This window comes from Taudactylus pleione, unplaced genomic scaffold (assembly GCF_031769625.1).
Source record: "Taudactylus pleione unplaced genomic scaffold, aTauple2 ptg000850l, whole genome shotgun sequence".
In the NCBI taxonomy this organism is placed as follows: Eukaryota; Metazoa; Chordata; class Amphibia; order Anura; family Myobatrachidae; genus Taudactylus; species Taudactylus pleione.
The window spans coordinates 1,553,647-1,573,063 of record NW_028285252.1 but is presented as its reverse complement, the minus strand read 5'-3'; the positions used below and the strand labels follow the sequence as shown (position 1 = coordinate 1,573,063).

General features: G+C 50.4%; 1 protein-coding gene across 1 annotated transcript in view; it reads left to right on the top strand.

The window, feature by feature from the left end:
• The window catches only part of LOC148474349 (ras-specific guanine nucleotide-releasing factor RalGPS1-like), a gene marked incomplete at its 5' end in the record, with an annotated part of 104,958 nt that overhangs the window by 66,017 nt on the left and 19,524 nt on the right, over window positions 1–19,417 (top strand). Inside the window, 2 exons of the mRNA XM_088458776.1 lie at window positions 11,946–11,997; window positions 19,222–19,302. Coding sequence (XP_088314902.1) covers window positions 11,946–11,997; window positions 19,222–19,302 — 133 coding nt within the window. The remainder of the gene's footprint in view (window positions 1–11,945; window positions 11,998–19,221; window positions 19,303–19,417) is intronic.

Sequence of the window (19,417 nt, the reverse complement as noted above, 5' to 3'; positions counted from 1 at the left end):
ACGCTCCTGCTGTTACTCCGTCCTGTACGTTCTCTCTCTCACACACGCTCCTGCTGTTACTCCGTCCTGTACGTTCTCTCACACACACGCTCCTGCTGTTACTCCGTCCTGTACGTTCTCTCACACACGCTCCTGCTGTTACTCCGTCCTGTACGTTCTCTCACACGCGCTCCTGCTGTTACTCCGTCTGTTACGGGCTGTCACACACGCTCCTGCTGTTACTCCATCCTGTACGTTCTCTCACACACACACTCCTGCTGTTACTCCGTCCTGTACGTTCTCTCTCACACACGCTCCTGCTGTTACTCCGTCCTGTACGTTCTCTCACAGACGCTCCTGCTGTTACTCCGTCCTGTATGTTCTCTCACACACACGCTCCTGCTGTTACTCCGTCCTGTACGTTCTCTCTCACACGCTCCTGCTGTTACTCCGTCCTGTACGTTCTCTCACACACGCTCCTGCTGTTACTCCGTCCTGTACGTTCTCTCTCACACACGCTCCTGCTGTTACTCCGTCCTGTACGTTCTCTCACACACACGCTCCTGCTGTTACTCCGTCCTGTACGTTCTCTCACACGCGCTCCTGCTGTTACTCCGTCTGTTACGGGCTGTCACACACGCTCCTGCTGTTACTCCGTCCGTTACGGGCTGTCACAGACGCTCCTGCTGTTACTCCGTTCTGTACGTTCTCTCACACACGCTCCTGCTGTTACTCCGTCCTGTACGTTCTCTCACACGCTCCTGCTGTTACTCCGTCCTGTACGTTCTCTCACACACACACGCTCCTGCTGTTACTCCGTCCTGTACGTTCTCTCACACACGCTCCTGCTGTTACTCCGTCCTGTACGTTCTCTCTCACACACACGCTCCTGCTGTTACTCCGTCCTGAACGTTCTCTCTCACAAACACGCTCCTGCTGTTACTCCGTCTGTTACGGGCTGTCACACACGCTCCTGCTGTTACTCCGTCCTGTACATTCTCTCACACACGCTCCTGCTGTTACTCCGTCCTGTACGTTCTCTCTCACACACGCTCCTGCTGTTACTCCGTCCTGTACGTTCTCTCTCACACGCTCCTGCTGTTACTCCCCACTGTCCTGTACGTTCTCTCACACACGCTCCTGCTGTAACTCCGTCCTGTACATTCTCTCACACACGCTCCTGCTGTTACTCCGTCCTGTACGTTCTCTCTCACACACGCTCCTGCTGTTACTCCGTTCTGTACGTTCTCTCACACACACGCTCCTGCTGTTACTCCGTCCTGTACGTTCTCTCTCACACACGCTCCTGCTGTTACTCCGTCCTGTACGTTCTCTCTCACACACGCTCCTGCTGTTACTCCGTCCTGTACGGTCTCTCACAGACGCTGCTGCTGTTACTCCGTCCTGTACGTTCTCTCTTACACACGCTCCTGCTGTTACTCCGTCCTGTACGTTCTCTCACACACACGCTGCTGCTGTTACTCCGTCCTGTACGTTCTCTCTCACAGACGCTCCTGCTGTTACTCCGTCCTGTACGTTCTCTCTCACACACGCTCCTGCTGTTACTCCGTCCTGTACGTTCTCTCACACGCGCTCCTGCTGTTACTCCGTCTGTTACGGGCTGTCACACACGCTCCTGCTGTTACTCCGTCCTGTACGTTCTCTCACACACACACGCTCCTGCTGTTACTCCGTCCTGTACGTTCTCTCTCACACATGCTCCTGCTGTTACTCCGTCCTGTACGTTCTCTCTCACACACGCTCCTGCTGTTACTCCGTCTGTTACGGGCTGTCACACACGCTCCTGCTGTTACTCCGTCCTGTACGTTCTCTCACTCACACACGCTCCTGCTGTTACTCCGTCCGTTACGGGCTGTCACAGACGCTCCTGCTGTTACTCCGTCCTGTACGTTCTCTCACACACGCTCCTGCTGTTACTCCGTCCTGTACGTTCTCTCACACACGCTCCTGCTGTTACTCCGTCCTGTACGTTCTCTCACACACACGCTCCTGCTGTTACTCCGTCCTGTACGTTCTCTCACACACGCTCCTGCTGTTACTCCGTCCTGTACGTTCTCTCACACGCGCTCCTGCTGTTACTCCGTCTGTTACGGGCTGTCACACACGCTCCTGCTGTTACTCCATCCTGTACGTTCTCTCACACACACACTCCTGCTGTTACTCCGTCCTGTACGTTCTCTCTCACACACGCTCCTGCTGTTACTCCGTCCTGTACGTTCTCTCACAGACGCTCCTGCTGTTACTCCGTCCTGTATGTTCTCTCACACACACGCTCCTGCTGTTACTCCGTCCTGTACGTTCTCTCTCACACGCTCCTGCTGTTACTCCGTCCTGTACGTTCTCTCACACACGCTCCTGCTGTTACTCCGTCCTGTACGTTCTCTCTCACACACGCTCCTGCTGTTACTCCGTCCTGTACGTTCTCTCACACACACGCTCCTGCTGTTACTCCGTCTGTTACGGGCTGTCACACACGCTCCTGCTGTTACTCCGTCTGTTACGGGCTGTCACACACGCTCCTGCTGTTACTCCGTCCGTTACGGGCTGTCACAGACGCTCCTGCTGTTACTCCGTCCTGTACGTTCTCTCACACACGCTCCTGCTGTTACTCCGTCCTGTACGTTCTCTCACACGCTCCTGCTGTTACTCCGTCCTGTACGTTCTCTCACACACGCTCCTGCTGTTACTCCGTCCTGTACGTTCTCTCACACACACACGCTCCTGCTGTTACTCCGTCCTGTACGTTCTCTCTCACACACGCTCCTGCTGTTACTCCGTCCTGTACGTTCTCACAGACGCTCCTGCTGTTACTCCGTCCTGTACGTTCTCTCTCACACACGCTCCTGCTGTTACTCCGTCCTGTATGTTCTCTCACACACACACTCCTGCTGTTACTCCGTCCTGTACGTTCTCTCACACACGCTCCTGCTGTTACTCCGTCCTGTACGTTCTCTCACACACGCTCCTGCTGTTACTCCGTCCTGTACGTTCTCTCTCACACACGCTCCTGCTGTTACTCCGTCCTGTACGTTCTCTCACACGCGCTCCTGCTGTTACTCCGTCCTGTACGTTCTCTCACACGCGCTCCTGCTGTTACTCCGTCCTGTACGTTCTCTCACACGCGCTCCTGCTGTTACTCCGTCCTGTACGTTCTCTCACACGCGCTCCTGCTGTTACTCCGTCCTGTACGTTCTCTCACACGCGCTCCTGCTGTTACTCCGTCCTGTACGTTCTCTCACACGCGCTCCTGCTGTTACTCCGTCCTGTACGTTCTCTCACACGCGCTCCTGCTGTTACTCCGTCCTGTACGTTCTCTCACACGCGCTCCTGCTGTTACTCCGTCCTGTACGTTCTCTCACACGCGCTCCTGCTGTTACTCCGTCCTGTACGTTCTCTCTCACACACGCTCCTGCTGTTACTCCGTCTGTTACGGGCTGTCACACACGCTCCTGCTGTTACTCCGTCCTGTACGTTCTCTCACTCACACACGCTCCTGCTGTTACTCCGTCCGTTACGGGCTGTCACAGACGCTCCTGCTGTTACTCCGTCCTGTACGTTCTCTCACACACGCTCCTGCTGTTACTCCGTCCTGTACGTTCTCTCACACACGCTCCTGCTGTTACTCCGTCCTGTACGTTCTCTCACACACACGCTCCTGCTGTTACTCCGTCCTGTACGTTCTCTCACACACGCTCCTGCTGTTACTCCGTCCTGTACGTTCTCTCACACGCGCTCCTGCTGTTACTCCGTCTGTTACGGGCTGTCACACACGCTCCTGCTGTTACTCCATCCTGTACGTTCTCTCACACACACACTCCTGCTGTTACTCCGTCCTGTACGTTCTCTCTCACACACGCTCCTGCTGTTACTCCGTCCTGTACGTTCTCTCACAGACGCTCCTGCTGTTACTCCGTCCTGTATGTTCTCTCACACACACGCTCCTGCTGTTACTCCGTCCTGTACGTTCTCTCTCACACGCTCCTGCTGTTACTCCGTCCTGTACGTTCTCTCACACACGCTCCTGCTGTTACTCCGTCCTGTACGTTCTCTCTCACACACGCTCCTGCTGTTACTCCGTCCTGTACGTTCTCTCACACACACGCTCCTGCTGTTACTCCGTCTGTTACGGGCTGTCACACACGCTCCTGCTGTTACTCCGTCTGTTACGGGCTGTCACACACGCTCCTGCTGTTACTCCGTCCGTTACGGGCTGTCACAGACGCTCCTGCTGTTACTCCGTCCTGTACGTTCTCTCACACACGCTCCTGCTGTTACTCCGTCCTGTACGTTCTCTCACACGCTCCTGCTGTTACTCCGTCCTGTACGTTCTCTCACACACGCTCCTGCTGTTACTCCGTCCTGTACGTTCTCTCACACACACACGCTCCTGCTGTTACTCCGTCCTGTACGTTCTCTCTCACACACGCTCCTGCTGTTACTCCGTCCTGTACGTTCTCACAGACGCTCCTGCTGTTACTCCGTCCTGTACGTTCTCTCTCACACACGCTCCTGCTGTTACTCCGTCCTGTATGTTCTCTCACACACACACTCCTGCTGTTACTCCGTCCTGTACGTTCTCTCACACACGCTCCTGCTGTTACTCCGTCCTGTACGTTCTCTCACACACGCTCCTGCTGTTACTCCGTCCTGTACGTTCTCTCTCACACACGCTCCTGCTGTTACTCCGTCCTGTACGTTCTCTCACACGCGCTCCTGCTGTTACTCCGTCCTGTACGTTCTCTCACACGCGCTCCTGCTGTTACTCCGTCCTGTACGTTCTCTCACACGCGCTCCTGCTGTTACTCCGTCCTGTACGTTCTCTCACACGCGCTCCTGCTGTTACTCCGTCCTGTACGTTCTCTCACACGCGCTCCTGCTGTTACTCCGTCCTGTACGTTCTCTCACACGCGCTCCTGCTGTTACTCCGTCCTGTACGTTCTCTCACACGCGCTCCTGCTGTTACTCCGTCCTGTACGTTCTCTCTCACACACGCTCCTGCTGTTACTCCGTCTGTTACGGGCTGTCACACACGCTCCTGCTGTTACTCCGTCCTGTACGTTCTCTCACTCACACACGCTCCTGCTGTTACTCCGTCCGTTACGGGCTGTCACAGACGCTCCTGCTGTTACTCCGTCCTGTACGTTCTCTCACACACGCTCCTGCTGTTACTCCGTCCTGTACGTTCTCTCACACACGCTCCTGCTGTTACTCCGTCCTGTACGTTCTCTCACACACACGCTCCTGCTGTTACTCCGTCCTGTACGTTCTCTCACACACGCTCCTGCTGTTACTCCGTCCTGTACGTTCTCTCACACGCGCTCCTGCTGTTACTCCGTCTGTTACGGGCTGTCACACACGCTCCTGCTGTTACTCCATCCTGTACGTTCTCTCACACACACACTCCTGCTGTTACTCCGTCCTGTACGTTCTCTCTCACACACGCTCCTGCTGTTACTCCGTCCTGTACGTTCTCTCACAGACGCTCCTGCTGTTACTCCGTCCTGTATGTTCTCTCACACACACGCTCCTGCTGTTACTCCGTCCTGTACGTTCTCTCTCACACGCTCCTGCTGTTACTCCGTCCTGTACGTTCTCTCACACACGCTCCTGCTGTTACTCCGTCCTGTACGTTCTCTCTCACACACGCTCCTGCTGTTACTCCGTCCTGTACGTTCTCTCTCACACGCTCCTGCTGTTACTCCGTCCTGTACGTTCTCTCACACACGCTCCTGCTGTTACTCCGTCCTGTACGTTCTCTCTCACACGCGCTCCTGCTGTTACTCCGTCCTGTACGTTCTCTCACACACGCTCCTGCTGTTACTCCGTCCTGTACGTTCTCTCACACACGCTCCTGCTGTTACTCCATCCTGTACGTTCTCTCACACACACACTCCTGCTGTTACTCCATCCTGTACGTTCTCTCACACACACACTCCTGCTGTTACTCCGTCCTGTACGTTCTCTCTCACACACGCTCCTGCTGTTACTCAGTCTGTTACGGGCTGTCACACCAAACACCTCAAGTGCTGAAATGAGAATATTTTCCCAGCAGCCTCCCCTTCATTTATTACAGCCCAGATCCATCTACAAACACTTGGATTATTGGATTATGTCAGGACATGAGCCCATGTGTTTTTATACTTCCAGGATATATGGGCTGTGCGCACGGCGTCAGGGAAAATCACCATTACCACAACGCTGAATAACACACTGTAATTCTCCAGCTGATGGTGGCTGAGAAGAACTTTAATAGCAGAAAAGTGCTGGAGGTTTTAAAACGAGGAGCTAAAAATAATGTTAAAAACAACAATGTAAATAAATTATGCCCAGCAGCGGCATCCATCAGCTGTAACTGAACCACAAATACCAGCATAACTTATTTATTTATTTATTTATTAACAGTTTCTTATATAGCGCAGCATATTCCGTTGCGCTTTACAATTGGAAACATTTATAGAACAAAACAGGGTAATAACAGACATAGAGGTAAGAGGGCCCTGCTCGCAAGCTTACAATCTATAACTTGCCAGTTAGTGAGTAAGCATTCTGGGGGTTGCAGTTCAGCAGTATCTGCATGTTATGGGGGTCACGGGCGTGTCACATAACTGGTTGTCGCTCACATTAGAGGCCATACACTGACCGGGCATCTGCACATAGCATGGAGGAGGTGCAGGTCTTGATGGCACGTCTGATTGTAGCGTATAAAGATGCACCAAGCGCTATTTTACCATCTAAAGTCGCACTAAGTGTGCGTGCCAGCCTGCGCACAGTCGGACCAGGGAACGGCTGATACCAGCATAAAGTCACAGACGTGCTGCCACCATGCTAACGCGGTCTCAGCAGCGCGGGACTCGGAGTCAGCGCCATATTGTGTTAGTTATTAAATTGGGCATTTTTACTATATTTGTAACTAAGAAAATCAGAGTTCTGTGTTGAAGAATTTGTACAAAGTGAACTTCAACCACAAAGCCTCCGTCTCTCCCGGACCAACCAACCGCGGACAATCGGTTACCTCTCCCTACCGAACCAACCGCGGACAATCGGTTACCTCTCCCTACCGAACCAACCGCGGACAATCTGTTACCTCTCCCTACCGAACCAACCGCGGACAATCGGTTACCTCTCCCTACCGAACCAATCGCGGACACTCGGTTACCTCTCCCTACCGAACCAACCGCGGACAATCGGTTACCTCTCCCTACCAAACCAACCGCGGACAATCGGTTATCTCTCCCTACCAAACCAACCGCGGACAATCGGTTACCTCTCCCTACCGAACCAACCGCGGACAATCGGTTACCTCTCCCTACCGAACCAACCGCGGACAATCGGTTACCTCTCCCTACCGAACCAACCGCGGACAATCGGTTACCTCTCCCTACCAAACCAACCGCGGACACTCTGTTACCTCTCCCTACCGAACCAACCGCGGAGGTGCTGCGTGTAAGTGGAGGCAGCGGAGCCACAGAAGGCGGCTATCGCCCTATCATACACTGCGTCTGAGGTTACAGCTAAATGTTTGGTTGTGAAAGCGACAAAGTTTCCTGACCTAGGGCCTCATTCACAGGTGGGCGTAATACCGATGTTTGCAGTGGTGAGCGATTATTTTTGTACTGTGCCTACGTATGAGACGCATTGCGCGTGCGCCAAGTTTCGGCGCAGTGAGGACTTGGACGTAGAGTGATTGTCAGTCAGGAAGCCTCTGTGGGAAATAATTGGAAGGGTGGCGAATGTGTGCGCAGTGGTTAAGGTTCCAGCGGACATTCTGAGCAATCATAGGGCTGCTCAGAACATCGATGCCGCAGCCAATGATGGCGTCTGTGTACGCTATCACCAAACATGAGACGCCGCTAGTTGTCATCTGAATACAAATCCCGGCGGCTGCATCATTTGCATATTTTCGCACAGCTGCTGCATACGGGATTTGCGGCCATCTCTGAATCAGGCCCCGTAGTCTTATACCCCATCTACTGCATCCAAAATGGCAGCTGCTCCACATCAGTCACTTAGGCCGCATTTCACGCTGGTTCATCCAAAGTGGCCAAATACAGACCACTCCGATGGCTCGGCCGCGACGTATGACCGTATCTCTGTCCAGTTCGGGGTGATGATCACATGGGAGTCTTCATGTAGCGGTAGCCATGGTAGCAATGACCAATGCACGCAGCCGCTGGTCTAAAAACAAACCGATAAGCTGCTTATATCTCATCTATAGGGGCGTTACAGGCGTCGCTGGCTGATGACAGGAATAGAGGCAGGAGCCTCCCTATTCTACTAATGGATCCAATTAACAATAAGGAAACAATTAGAAGAACTAGTTCCCCATTCGGTATGCGGTCAGGAAGCCGGTGGTCAAAATGCTGACGCCAATGTTAATCCCGACGCCAGAACACCGGCCCCCACCGTTCCAATCGTCCGCGACACTTAGCCTGGGGATGGGGGGGAGGGTTAGGTTTAGTGACCCCCCCCGGGGGGGACTTAGAGTTCATTTATCTCCTTTATTTGATATAAAATATAAACAGAGATGAAACTGAAGCACGTGGAGGTTCAGCCGATGTCTTTGGCTATTCTGTTTATGGTAACATTGTGCAGTGTTTCCAGAAAGTTCCATCGGCCCTTATTTATCACCCTGAGACGGGGCAACTACAGAGGGGCGCAGACCCGAAACTGAGGGTAGAGAGAGTCCTGCTAGCGAGACATCTGCGTTGTCAGTACATGTGACACTGCGCTTTGGCGCAATTATTTTGAACACCATTTACTCTCAACGAGAAGCGACTTAGAAACACTTACGTAGGAGCTCGGCTTGAGGAAGATAATAATGCTGATTTATAAACGCATCTAAACTCCTACACACAGAGGACCTCATTCTGAGTCAGTCATAAGCGGCCGCTCGATCGTACGCCTAACGACCAAGGAACTGAAAAAGGAAGCGATCGCACAGCCGGTCGCAACCAAAGTGACGCCCATACGTGAACAATGCACCTCCTCTAGCTAGCGAGTGATAGCAGTTAGCGATCGAGTCAGTCGTTGTCAGTCGCTGTATGTTAATTTTCTTCTGATGGTTGCGGCCGCTTGTGTTGTGTGCAAATGACACCAAAAATTAACAAAAAAACGCGTAGAATAAGCCATCACCATGATATATATTTATTCTTATTATTCGCTAATGCAAACGCAGCTGAATCAATTACAAGCCAATTAGCGGTGTTATTAGCTTCAACAATCGATTATTAGCTGCTTGCATTGTGTGGCTCAATATAGAAACAACAATCCTAACATCAGTTACATTCGATAGTATCGATTGTACTGTGGGGCTTGCTAGAGCACGTACCCAACCTCAAGCTGTACGATCAGCCAGGCCTCTAACCTGCTCGCAGAGTGACGTTTTACTACTTGCGGCCTTCTATGTCAGCCGTAGCTGGTAATTTATGTACTCCCCTAAAACGCCCTCAAAACGCTGAGGCACGCCTACGTTTTCAGACCACCCCCCTCAACACCCACAAACGGCCTTTCATGTCACTCAACTCTCGGAAGCCACTTCCTGCTCGTAAGCCGTACGATCGGCAGCATTTTGGATCGCAAAGCCTCTTACGCACATGCGCACAACTATCCGTTCGCCTGCGTGGTTTGGAAACGTCGGATGCGTAGGACCGAGCGGCCGCTTACGTGACACTCTGCATGAGGTCCTGAGTCCTATGTCCGCATGGAGTGTAACACTGTATATATTATGTATTATTGTATTTTACCCTGCATTGAAAAACACATTCCAAATGTCAGTGTATAAATAGCCTAATGAATGTGCTTTATAGGGGCCAATTATACTACTTGTAACAAATCTACAATTATATACATTTTGGTTACCAAACCAGGATTAATGGTGCATTATTCTGGTTATAATGGTCAGTATTGTACAGGAATAGAATAAGGTCTATGAAATCTTTATATTTAGTTATGTCTATATCAGTGGTTCTCAGACTCGGTCCTCAGGACCCCACGCAGGTCACGTTTTCCAGGTCACCCAGACGGCGCACAGGTGTACTCATTACTCAGACACATTTTAAAAGAGCCACAGGTGGAGCTAATAATTTCACTTGTTATTCTGTGAGGAGACCTGGAAAACATGCACTGTTTGGGGTCCTGAGGACCGAGTTTGAGAACCTGTGGTTTATACCAGATGTCTCCAAATTCCAAGGTAAATCATCATAGACAAAATTGACTTTACCCCAAACCGGAAACCCACACCTACAGTATGAGCCCCACCCCAATATTCATGACAAAAAGTAGTAGTGTCCTATGTCTGTATATAGTGTAATAGATGTGTATTATGATCATGTACAGTGGTCAGGACATGTTGGGGGTGTAGGGTCCTATGTCTGTATACAGTGTAATAGATGTGTATTATGGTCATGTACAGCGGTCAGGACATGTTGGGGGTGTAGGGTCCTATGTCTGTATACGGTGTAATAGATGTGTATTATGATCATGTACAGCGGTCAGGTCATGTTGGGGTGTAGTGTCCTATGTCTGTATACGGTGTAATAGATGTGTATTATGGTCATGTACAGCGGTCAGGACATGTTGGGGTGTAGCGTCCTATGTCTGTATCTGTATACGGTATAATAGATGTGTATTATGCTCATGTACAGCGGTCAGGTCATGTTGGGGGTGTAGTGTCCTATGTCTGTATACAGTGTAATAGATGTGTATTATGATCATGTACAGCGGTCAGGACATGTTGGGGGTGTAGTGTCCTATGTCTGTATACAGTGTAATAGATGTGTATTATGATCATGTACAGCGGTCAGGACATGTTGGGGGTGTAGGGTCCTATGTCTATATACAGTGTAATAGATGTGTATTATGGTCATGTACAGTGGTCAGGACATGTTGGGGGTGTAGTGTCCTATGTCTGTATACGGTGTAATAGATGTGTATTATGGTCATGTACAGTGGTCAGGACATGTTGGGGGTGTAGTGTCCTATGTCTGTATACAGTGTAATAGATGTATTATGCTCATGTACAGCGGTCAGGTCATGTTGGGGGTGTAGTGTCCTATGTCTGTATACAGTGTAATAGATGTGTATTATGATCATGTACAGTGGTCAGGTCATGTTGGGGGTGTAGTGTCCTATGTCTGTATACAGTGTAATAGATGTGTATTATGATCATGTACAGTGGTCAGGATATGTTGGGGGTGTAGTGTCCTATGTCTGTATACAGTGTAATAGATGTGTATTATGATCATGTACAGTGGTCAGGACATGTTGGGGGTGTAGTGTCCTATGTCTGTATACAGTGTAATAGATGTGTATTATGATCATGTACAGTGGTCAGGACATGTTGGGGGTGTAGTGTCCTATGTCTGTATACAGTGTAATAGATGTGTAGTATGATCATGTACAGCGGTCAGGTCATGTTGGGGGTGTAGTGTCCTATGTCTGTATACAGTGTAATAGATGTGTATTATGATCATGTACAGTGGTCAGGACATGTTGAGGGTGTAGTGTCCTATGTCTGTATACGGTGTAATAGATGTGTATTATGGTCATGTACAGCGGTCAGGACATGTTGGGGGTGTAGTGTCCTATGTCTGTATACAGTGTAATAGATGTGTATTATGGTCATGTACAGCGGTCAGGACATGTTGGGGATGTAGTGTCCTATGTCTGTATACAGTGTAATAGATGTGTATTATGATCATGTACAGCGGTCAGGTCATGTTGGGGGTGTAGTGTCCTATCTCTGTATACGGTGTAATAGATGTGTATTATGATCATGTACAGTGGTCAGGACATGTTGGGGGTTTAGTGCGTCATATATGCAGTAGTTCTATACACAATACTGTAAGGTATACAGTGTATTCTTTCTGTGTCACTATAGATATGAATGAACGCTTATATGCACAGTTACATGTAATGTATCATTTACCTTTGTGCATCTGTTGTAGGGAGCAGCGAGAGTTCGGAGTTCAGTGAAGACGTGTCCTCTGTGCTGGACAGGTGAGTCGCTGTTTAAATAAAGGTAACTTTGGAATGAAATGTATCACAGCTGAGTAACGGATACAGACAGGAGCCCGAGAGCTGGATACATGAACTATCTGCTAACACCCAACTGTGTTACTGTTCCCGTCTAGTGTATCATATGTTCCATCTGTGTTCTATATTCCTGACCTGGCCCCATATAAAGGAGACAATTCCATGGCTGCTCATTACACCGGGGAAGGCATTTTCCGCGCACTCTACACTTCCTACATGTAACTGCACAATCAGTGACCCAATTCCCCCCCACACATCTGCCAAATTACCCTCACCGGGGACAGTATTCCTATCTATGGCAGTAAGATGAATCCTAAGTCCCCCCAGGTCCATTTCCTCATTATATAATATTGATATATTACGTGTAAGAAAGGCGTCAGTCCACGATTTGTGAGAACGCACAATGTGCGATTATTACTTCCTCAGCGCGGTGCGCCTGTCCCCTATGGTAAAAAAACACAAACGCACCAATTCGGTCACCTCTAAGGGGCACTTTCTACCATAGTATAAACCCCAACTTGTTGGGCATTATAATGTGATTGTATTAGGGGGGTGTTCTGTCCCTGAGGAGTACGTCTATCTTACACCCAGATGCCCAACACCGGCCAGAATGCGGACTAGTAAGGGACTTCTAATGGTAAAATCTGCTTCATGTGCGTCCGCGCCCCCCGGGTTATACATCCGGCATTTCATTGGCTTATGCAGCAGCTGTCTGGCACTGGCACTGCGGCCTATGTACCAACGCCCTTTTCCCTCTCCGGTGTGCCCAAAGTGTCTACGCCACTTACTGTGCACGGCGGTCACCACGGCCTGTAGGTGTAACCGTACATATATGTCTATACAGAACTTCCATCGGTCATCTCTCTGCTCAACACGCGGTTACATGGGGCCATAATGTCCTGCTTAGCGCTAGTCACCTTACCAAGCCTGACGGCTGCAAATATGGAACTTCCTTAGCGCAGTTAGGAACGGACGAGTTCAGGGACAAATTGCTGGGACATGTAGTACTTCAGCTGCTGAAACCTTACATGAATACTCTGATATAGTGCCCTGTAGGACGTCCGTATAGTGTACACACTGCAGTCAGCCCCGGCATGGTCATTACATCACATCCCCCTATATTAGCACATTAATACGTCGTAGAGGAAACGCATCGCTCCTGACACCGGCTTATATAGGGGGAATGGTGCCTGTGCTTACTCAGTAATAGTCCTATATAACACTGAAACCAAGCACCTGTTCTCCCGCTTCCAGTGATACATACAGTCTTCTAATGAGCATGGACCGTATGTGGAGACTTTCATTATCCTAAGACTAAATTATGATGTAGAATATATAACCCAAGGCTGATAATGGAACTGCAGATGGTGCTATGGGGCGTATTTACCAGTGTTGTATCCCCTAAATGTTACGTGGCGGGGACCGCAGCAGATATGTCCAATATTTGCCGCAGTCCCTTCTTTTCCGACCGCCAAAGCAGCTTCTATAGGTTTCTGTATAATTGATGGATTTACCAAGCTCTGGAATGCAAAGTAATCTGTAGCCTGGTCCCAGCAGCTGGCGCCATCTTCAGGCTACGAGCTGCATTGCGGTAAAGTCACCGGGAGAATGATCCGATTAGTAGCAATAAGATTATTATTATCAGGTCTAAAACTCCAATAATGAATAAATAAGCCCCTATGAGACACTGAGACCACACATAGGGTTCACATTAGGAACAGTGCAGATTTCAGGGCTAGGACTCTAGTAGGTTTATTTACTAAGCACCACTGCTTCCAGGCAAGGCTTCTAGCAAAGCACCCCGAGTGCTACACAACACACACATGACAAGCAAAGATGGGACCGGAGTGAGGTTGAGCAGGGGCGTAATTAGGTATTTGAAGGCTCCATAGCAAAAGATTGTAAGGGCCCCTATGTACCACCCAATGGTGAAAAATGTATATACCACATGTAACTATGACAAAGCAAGATGGGCCCCCCTCAGCTCTGGGCCCCATAGCAGCTGCACCCCCTGCACCTATGGTAATTACGCCCATGAGATTAAGTGTGGGTAGAGTAGGTGTGAGGGTGTACCAGTGTGAGTAGTATAGGTGGGAGTAGGGGAGGTGTGAGGGTGTACCAGTGTGAGTAGGGGAGGTGTGAGGGTGTACCAGTGTGAGTAGTATAGGTGGGAGTAGGGAAGGTGTGAGGGTGTATTAGTGTGAGTAGTATAGGTGGGAGGAGGAGAGGTGTGAGGGTGTACCAGTGTGAGTAGGGTAGGTGTGAGGGTGTACCAGTGTGAGTAGTACAGGTAGGAGTAGGGTAGGTGTGAGGGTGTATTAGTGTGAGTAGTACAGCTGGGAGTAGTGTAGGTGTGAGGGTGTACCAGTGTGAGTAGTACAGGTAGGAGTAGGGTAGGTGTGAGGGTGTATTAGTGTGAGTAGTATAGGTGGGAGTAGGGGAGGTGTGAGGGTGTACCAGTGAGACTAGTATGGGTGGGAGTAGGGTAGGTGTGAGGGTGTACCAGTGTGAGTAGTACAGGTAGGAGTAGGGGAGGTGTGAGGGTGTATTAGTGTGAGTAGTATAGGTGGGAGTAGGGGAGGTGTGAGGGTGTACCAGTGAGACTAGTATGGGTGGGAGTAGGGGAGGTGTGAGGGTGTACCAGTGGGAGTAGTATAGGTGGGAGTAGGGGAGGTGTGAGGGTGTACCAGTGTGAGTAGTATAGGTGGGAGTAGGGGAGGTGTGAGGGTGTACCAGTGTGAGTAGTACAGGTAGGAGTAGGGGAGGTGTGAGGGTGTATTAGTGTGAGTAGTATAGGTGGGAGTAGGGGAGGTGTGAGGGTGTACCAGTGAGACTAGTATGGGTGGGAGTAGGGGAGGTGTGAGGGTGTACCAGTGGGAGTAGTATAGGTGGGAGTAGGGGAGGTGTGAGGGTGTACCAGTGTGAGTAGTATAGGTGGGAGTAGGGGAGGTGTGAGGGTGTACCAGTGTGAGTAGTATAGGTGGGAGTAGGGGAGATGTGAGGGTGTACCAGTGTGAGTAGTATAGGTGTGAGGATGTACCAGTGTGAGTAGTATAGGTGGGAGTAGGGGAGGTGTGAGGGTGTATTAGTGAGTAGTATAGGTGGGAGTAGGGTAGGTGTGAGGGTGTATTAGTGAGTAGTATAGGTGGGAGTAGGGTAGGTGTGAGGGTGTATTAGTGTGAGTAGTATAGGTAGGAGTAGGGTAGGTGTGAGGGTGTACCAGTGTGAGTAGTATAGGTAGGAGTAGGGGAGGTGTGAGGGTGTACCAGTGTGAGTAGTATAGGTGGGAGTAGGGGAGGTGTGAGGGTGTATTAGTGAGTAGTATAGGTGGGAGTAGGGTAGGTGTGAGGGTGTATTAGTGAGTAGTATAGGTGGGAGTAGGGGAGGTGTGAGGGTGTATTAGTGTGAGTAGTATAGGTAGGAGTAGGGTAGGTGTGAGGGTGTACCAGTGTGAGTAGTATAGGTAGGAGTAGGGTAGGTGTGAGGGTGTACCAGTGTGAGTAGTATAGGTTGGAGTAGGGGAGGTGTGAGGGTGTACCAGTGTGAGTAGTATAGGTGGGAGGAGGAGAGGTGTGAGGGTGTACCAGTGTGAGTAGTATAGGTGGGAGGAGGAGAGGTGTGAGGGTGTGTTAGTGTGAGTAGTATAGGTGGGAGTAGGGTAGGTGTGAGGGTGTATTAGTGTGAGTAGTATAGGTGGGAGTAGGGTAGGTGTGAGGGTGTACCAGTGGGAGTAGGGTAGGTGTGAGGGTGTATTAGTGTGAGTAGTATAGGTAGGAGTAGGGTAGGTGTGAGGGTGTACCAGTGTGAGTAGTATAGGTGGGAGTAGGGTAGGTGTGAGGGTGTACCAGTGTGAGTAGTATAGGTGGGAGTAGGGGAGGTGTGAGGGTGTACCAGTGTGAGTAGTATAGGTAGGAGTAGGGTAGGTGTGAGGGTGTACCAGTGTGAGTAGTATAGGTGGGAGTAGGGGAGGTGTGAGGGTGTACCAGTGTGAGTAGTATAGGTTGGAGTAGGGGAGGTGTGAGGGTGTGTTAGTGTGAGTAGTATAGGTGGGAGTAGGGTAGGTGTGAGGGTGTATTAGTGTGAGTAGTATAGGTGGGAGTAGGGTAGGTGTGAGGGTGTACCAGTGGGAGTAGGGTAGGTGTGAGGGTGTATTAGTGTGAGTAGTATAGGTGGGAGTAGGGGAGGTGTGAGGGTGTACCAGTGTGAGTAGTATAGGTGGGAGTAGGGGAGGTGTGAGGGTGTACCAGTGTGAGTAGTATAGGTAGGAGTAGGGGAGGTGTGAGGGTGTACCAGTGTGAGTAGGGGAGGTGTGAGGGTGTACCAGTGTGAGTAGGGGAGGTGTGAGGGTGTACCAGTGTGAGTAGGGGAGGTGTGAGGGTGTACCAGTGTGAGTAGGGGAGGTGTGAGGGTGTACCAGTGTGAGTAGTATAGGTGGGAGTAGGGGAGGTGTGAGGGTGTACCAGTGTGAGTAGTATAGGTGGGAGTAGGGGAGGTGTGAGGGTGTACCAGTGTGAGTAGTATAGGTGGGAGTAGGGGAGGTGTGAGGGTGTACCAGTGTGAGTAGTATATGTGGGAGTAGGGTAGGTGTGGGGGTGTACCAGTGTGAGTAGTATAGGTAGGAGTAGGGGAGGTGTGAGGGTGTACCAGTGTGAGTAGTACAGGTAGGAGTAGGGTAGGTGTGAGGGTGTACCAGTGTGAGTAGTATAGGTGGGAGTAGGGGAGGTGTGAGGGTGTACCAGTGTGAGTAGTACAGGTAGGAGTAGGGTAGGTGTGAGGGTGTACCAGTGTGAGTAGTATAGGTGGGAGTAGGGGTGGTGTGAGGGTGTACCTGTGAGACTAGTATGGGTGGGAGTAGGGTAGGTGTGAGGGTGTACCAGTGGGAGTAGTATAGGTGGGAGTAGGGGAGGTGTGAGGGTGTATTAGTGTGGGTAGTATAGGTGGGAGTAGGGGAGGTGTGAGGGTGTACCAGTGTGAGTAGTATAGGTGGGAGTAGGGTAGGTGTGAGGGTGTACCAGTGTGAGTAGTATAGGTGGGAGTAAGGTAGATGTGAGGGTGTACCAGTGTGAGTAGTATAGGTGGGAGTAGGGGAGGTGTGAGGGTGTATTAGTGAGTAGTATAGTTGGGAGTAGGGTAGGTGTGAGGGTGTATTAGTGAGTAGTATAGGTAGGAGTAGGGTAGGTGTGAGGGTGTACCAGTGTGAGTAGTATAGGTTGGAGTAGGGGAGGTGTGAGGGTGTACCAGTGTGAGTAGTATAGGTGGGAGGAGGAGAGGTGTGAGGGTGTGTTAGTGTGAGTAGTATAGGTGGGAGTAGGGTAGGTGTGAGGGTGTATTAGTGTGAGTAGTATAGGTGGGAGTAGGGTAGGTGTGAGGGTGTACCAGTGGGAGTAGGGTAGGTGTGAGGGTGTATTAGTGTGAGTAGGGTAGGTGTGAGGGTGTACCAGTGTGAGTAGTATAGGTAGGAGTAGGGGAGGTGTGAGGGTGTACCAGTGTGAGTAGTATAGGTAGGAGTAGGGGAGGTGTGAGGGTGTATTAGTGTGGGTAGTATAGGTGGGAGTAGGGGAGGTGTGAGGGTGTACTAGTGTGGGTAGTATAGGTGGGAGTAGGGGAGGTGTGAGGGTGTATTAGTGTGGGTAGTATAGGTGGGAGTAGGGGAGGTGTGAGGGTGTATTAGTGTGGGTAGTATAGGTGGGAGTAGGGGAGGTGTGAGGGTGTACTAGTGTGGGTAGTATAGGTGGGAGTAGGGGAGGTGTGAGGGTGTATTAGTGTGGGTAGTATAGGTGGGAGTAGGGGAGGTGTGAGGGTGTATTAGTGTGGGTAGTATAGGTGGGAGTAGGGGAGGTGTGAGGGTGTACCAGTGTGAGTAGTATAGGTGGGAGTAGGGTAGGTGTGAGGGTGTATTAGTGTGGGTAGTATAGGTGGGAGTAGGGGAGGTGTGAGGGTGTACTAGTGTGGGTAGTATAGGTGGGAGTAGGGGAGGTGTGAGGGTGTATTAGTGTGGGTAGTATAGGTGGGAGTAGGGGAGGTGTGAGGGTGTATTAGTGTGGGTAGTATAGGTGGGAGTAGGGGAGGTGTGAGGGTGTATTAGTGTGGGTAGTATAGGTGGGAGTAGGGGAGGTGTGAGGGTGTATTAGTGTGGGTAGTACGGGGGTTTTACAGTCAGCTGTTATATAGAGGTTGTAGGGAATTATATAGGTGGTTAGTGCCAGAGGAGAAGTGATTTAGGCTTTCAATTAAAAACCTCTCATTTAAACTGCTGGCTGCCATGTATATAATAAGCTATGTACGTACACATGCATACATACATACATGCATACATACATACATACATACATACGTACGTACATACGTGACTCTGGGAGACATTGCCGCACATTTCTGCAGCTGTGAGTAGAACATACTGTGAGTACATTATACATTAATAACATTAATTTGCTGATAATCACCTGTAGACTTTGTTATGGTTAATGGTGACATCATTTTAGCACTAAAATCCCTGTTATAATTTATATAGCTGATTAGGAAAAAGACAATACTGTAAGATACAATCCCGTACAACACGCACCATAACAGGAGCTAAACGCATACAGTGCATCTCGCAATAGCGTTACTGGGAAGTCCGCACGTTCCTACCCCCCAGTCGCTCTAGCACAACGCTGCATGCCCCCCTCTCCGCACCCATCCGCAGACAGCAGAACGGGATGGGGGTACCGTGCATTACTATCGCTGCAGTGGACACAGCTGTACCGGGCACCTGTGCGGGCAGCACAACCCTTAGCTCACGTACCCCCTGTCCTGATGAGGTGCTGAGCCCGTCTCACATATACTTCTAGCAACTTGCATTTTAGTCTTCAGGATCCAGGGGGATTGAAGTATCCCGTACTGTAGTACTCATGGTCCTCTGAGCAATACGAGGCCATCGGCGTCATTTATCTGTAAGATGCCGCAAATTTCCTCACTAGGCGCAGATAGATCCCGGCTGCCTGCTAAGGGTGGCAGCCCTGTGATTGGTCACACACAGCTAGTGTCACACGTCACCTGCAGTGTAATGTATAGCTGGTACAGGGGTCCCGAAGCCCTGAGGAGGGGGCGCTTGTGTAGTGTTATATGGATTTATCTGCATGTTTCTTGGGTATGTTGTTTCTTGCACCAATGCACGGTTTTCGAACTCATGTTTAAATTTGCAAACAGGGGTCGTATGTACGCCACGCTGGGTCCCAACTGGAGGGTCCCGGTACGGAACTCCCCCAGGAGTCGGAGCTGTGTGTACAGGTACAGTTAGGTGGTGGGTCTCTCCTCTGCAATAAGTAAAGGCTTCATGTGGGCCTGTTGTATACACAGAGTGGAAGCAGCCATGAAATCTATCTACAGCCACTAAGAACTGGGA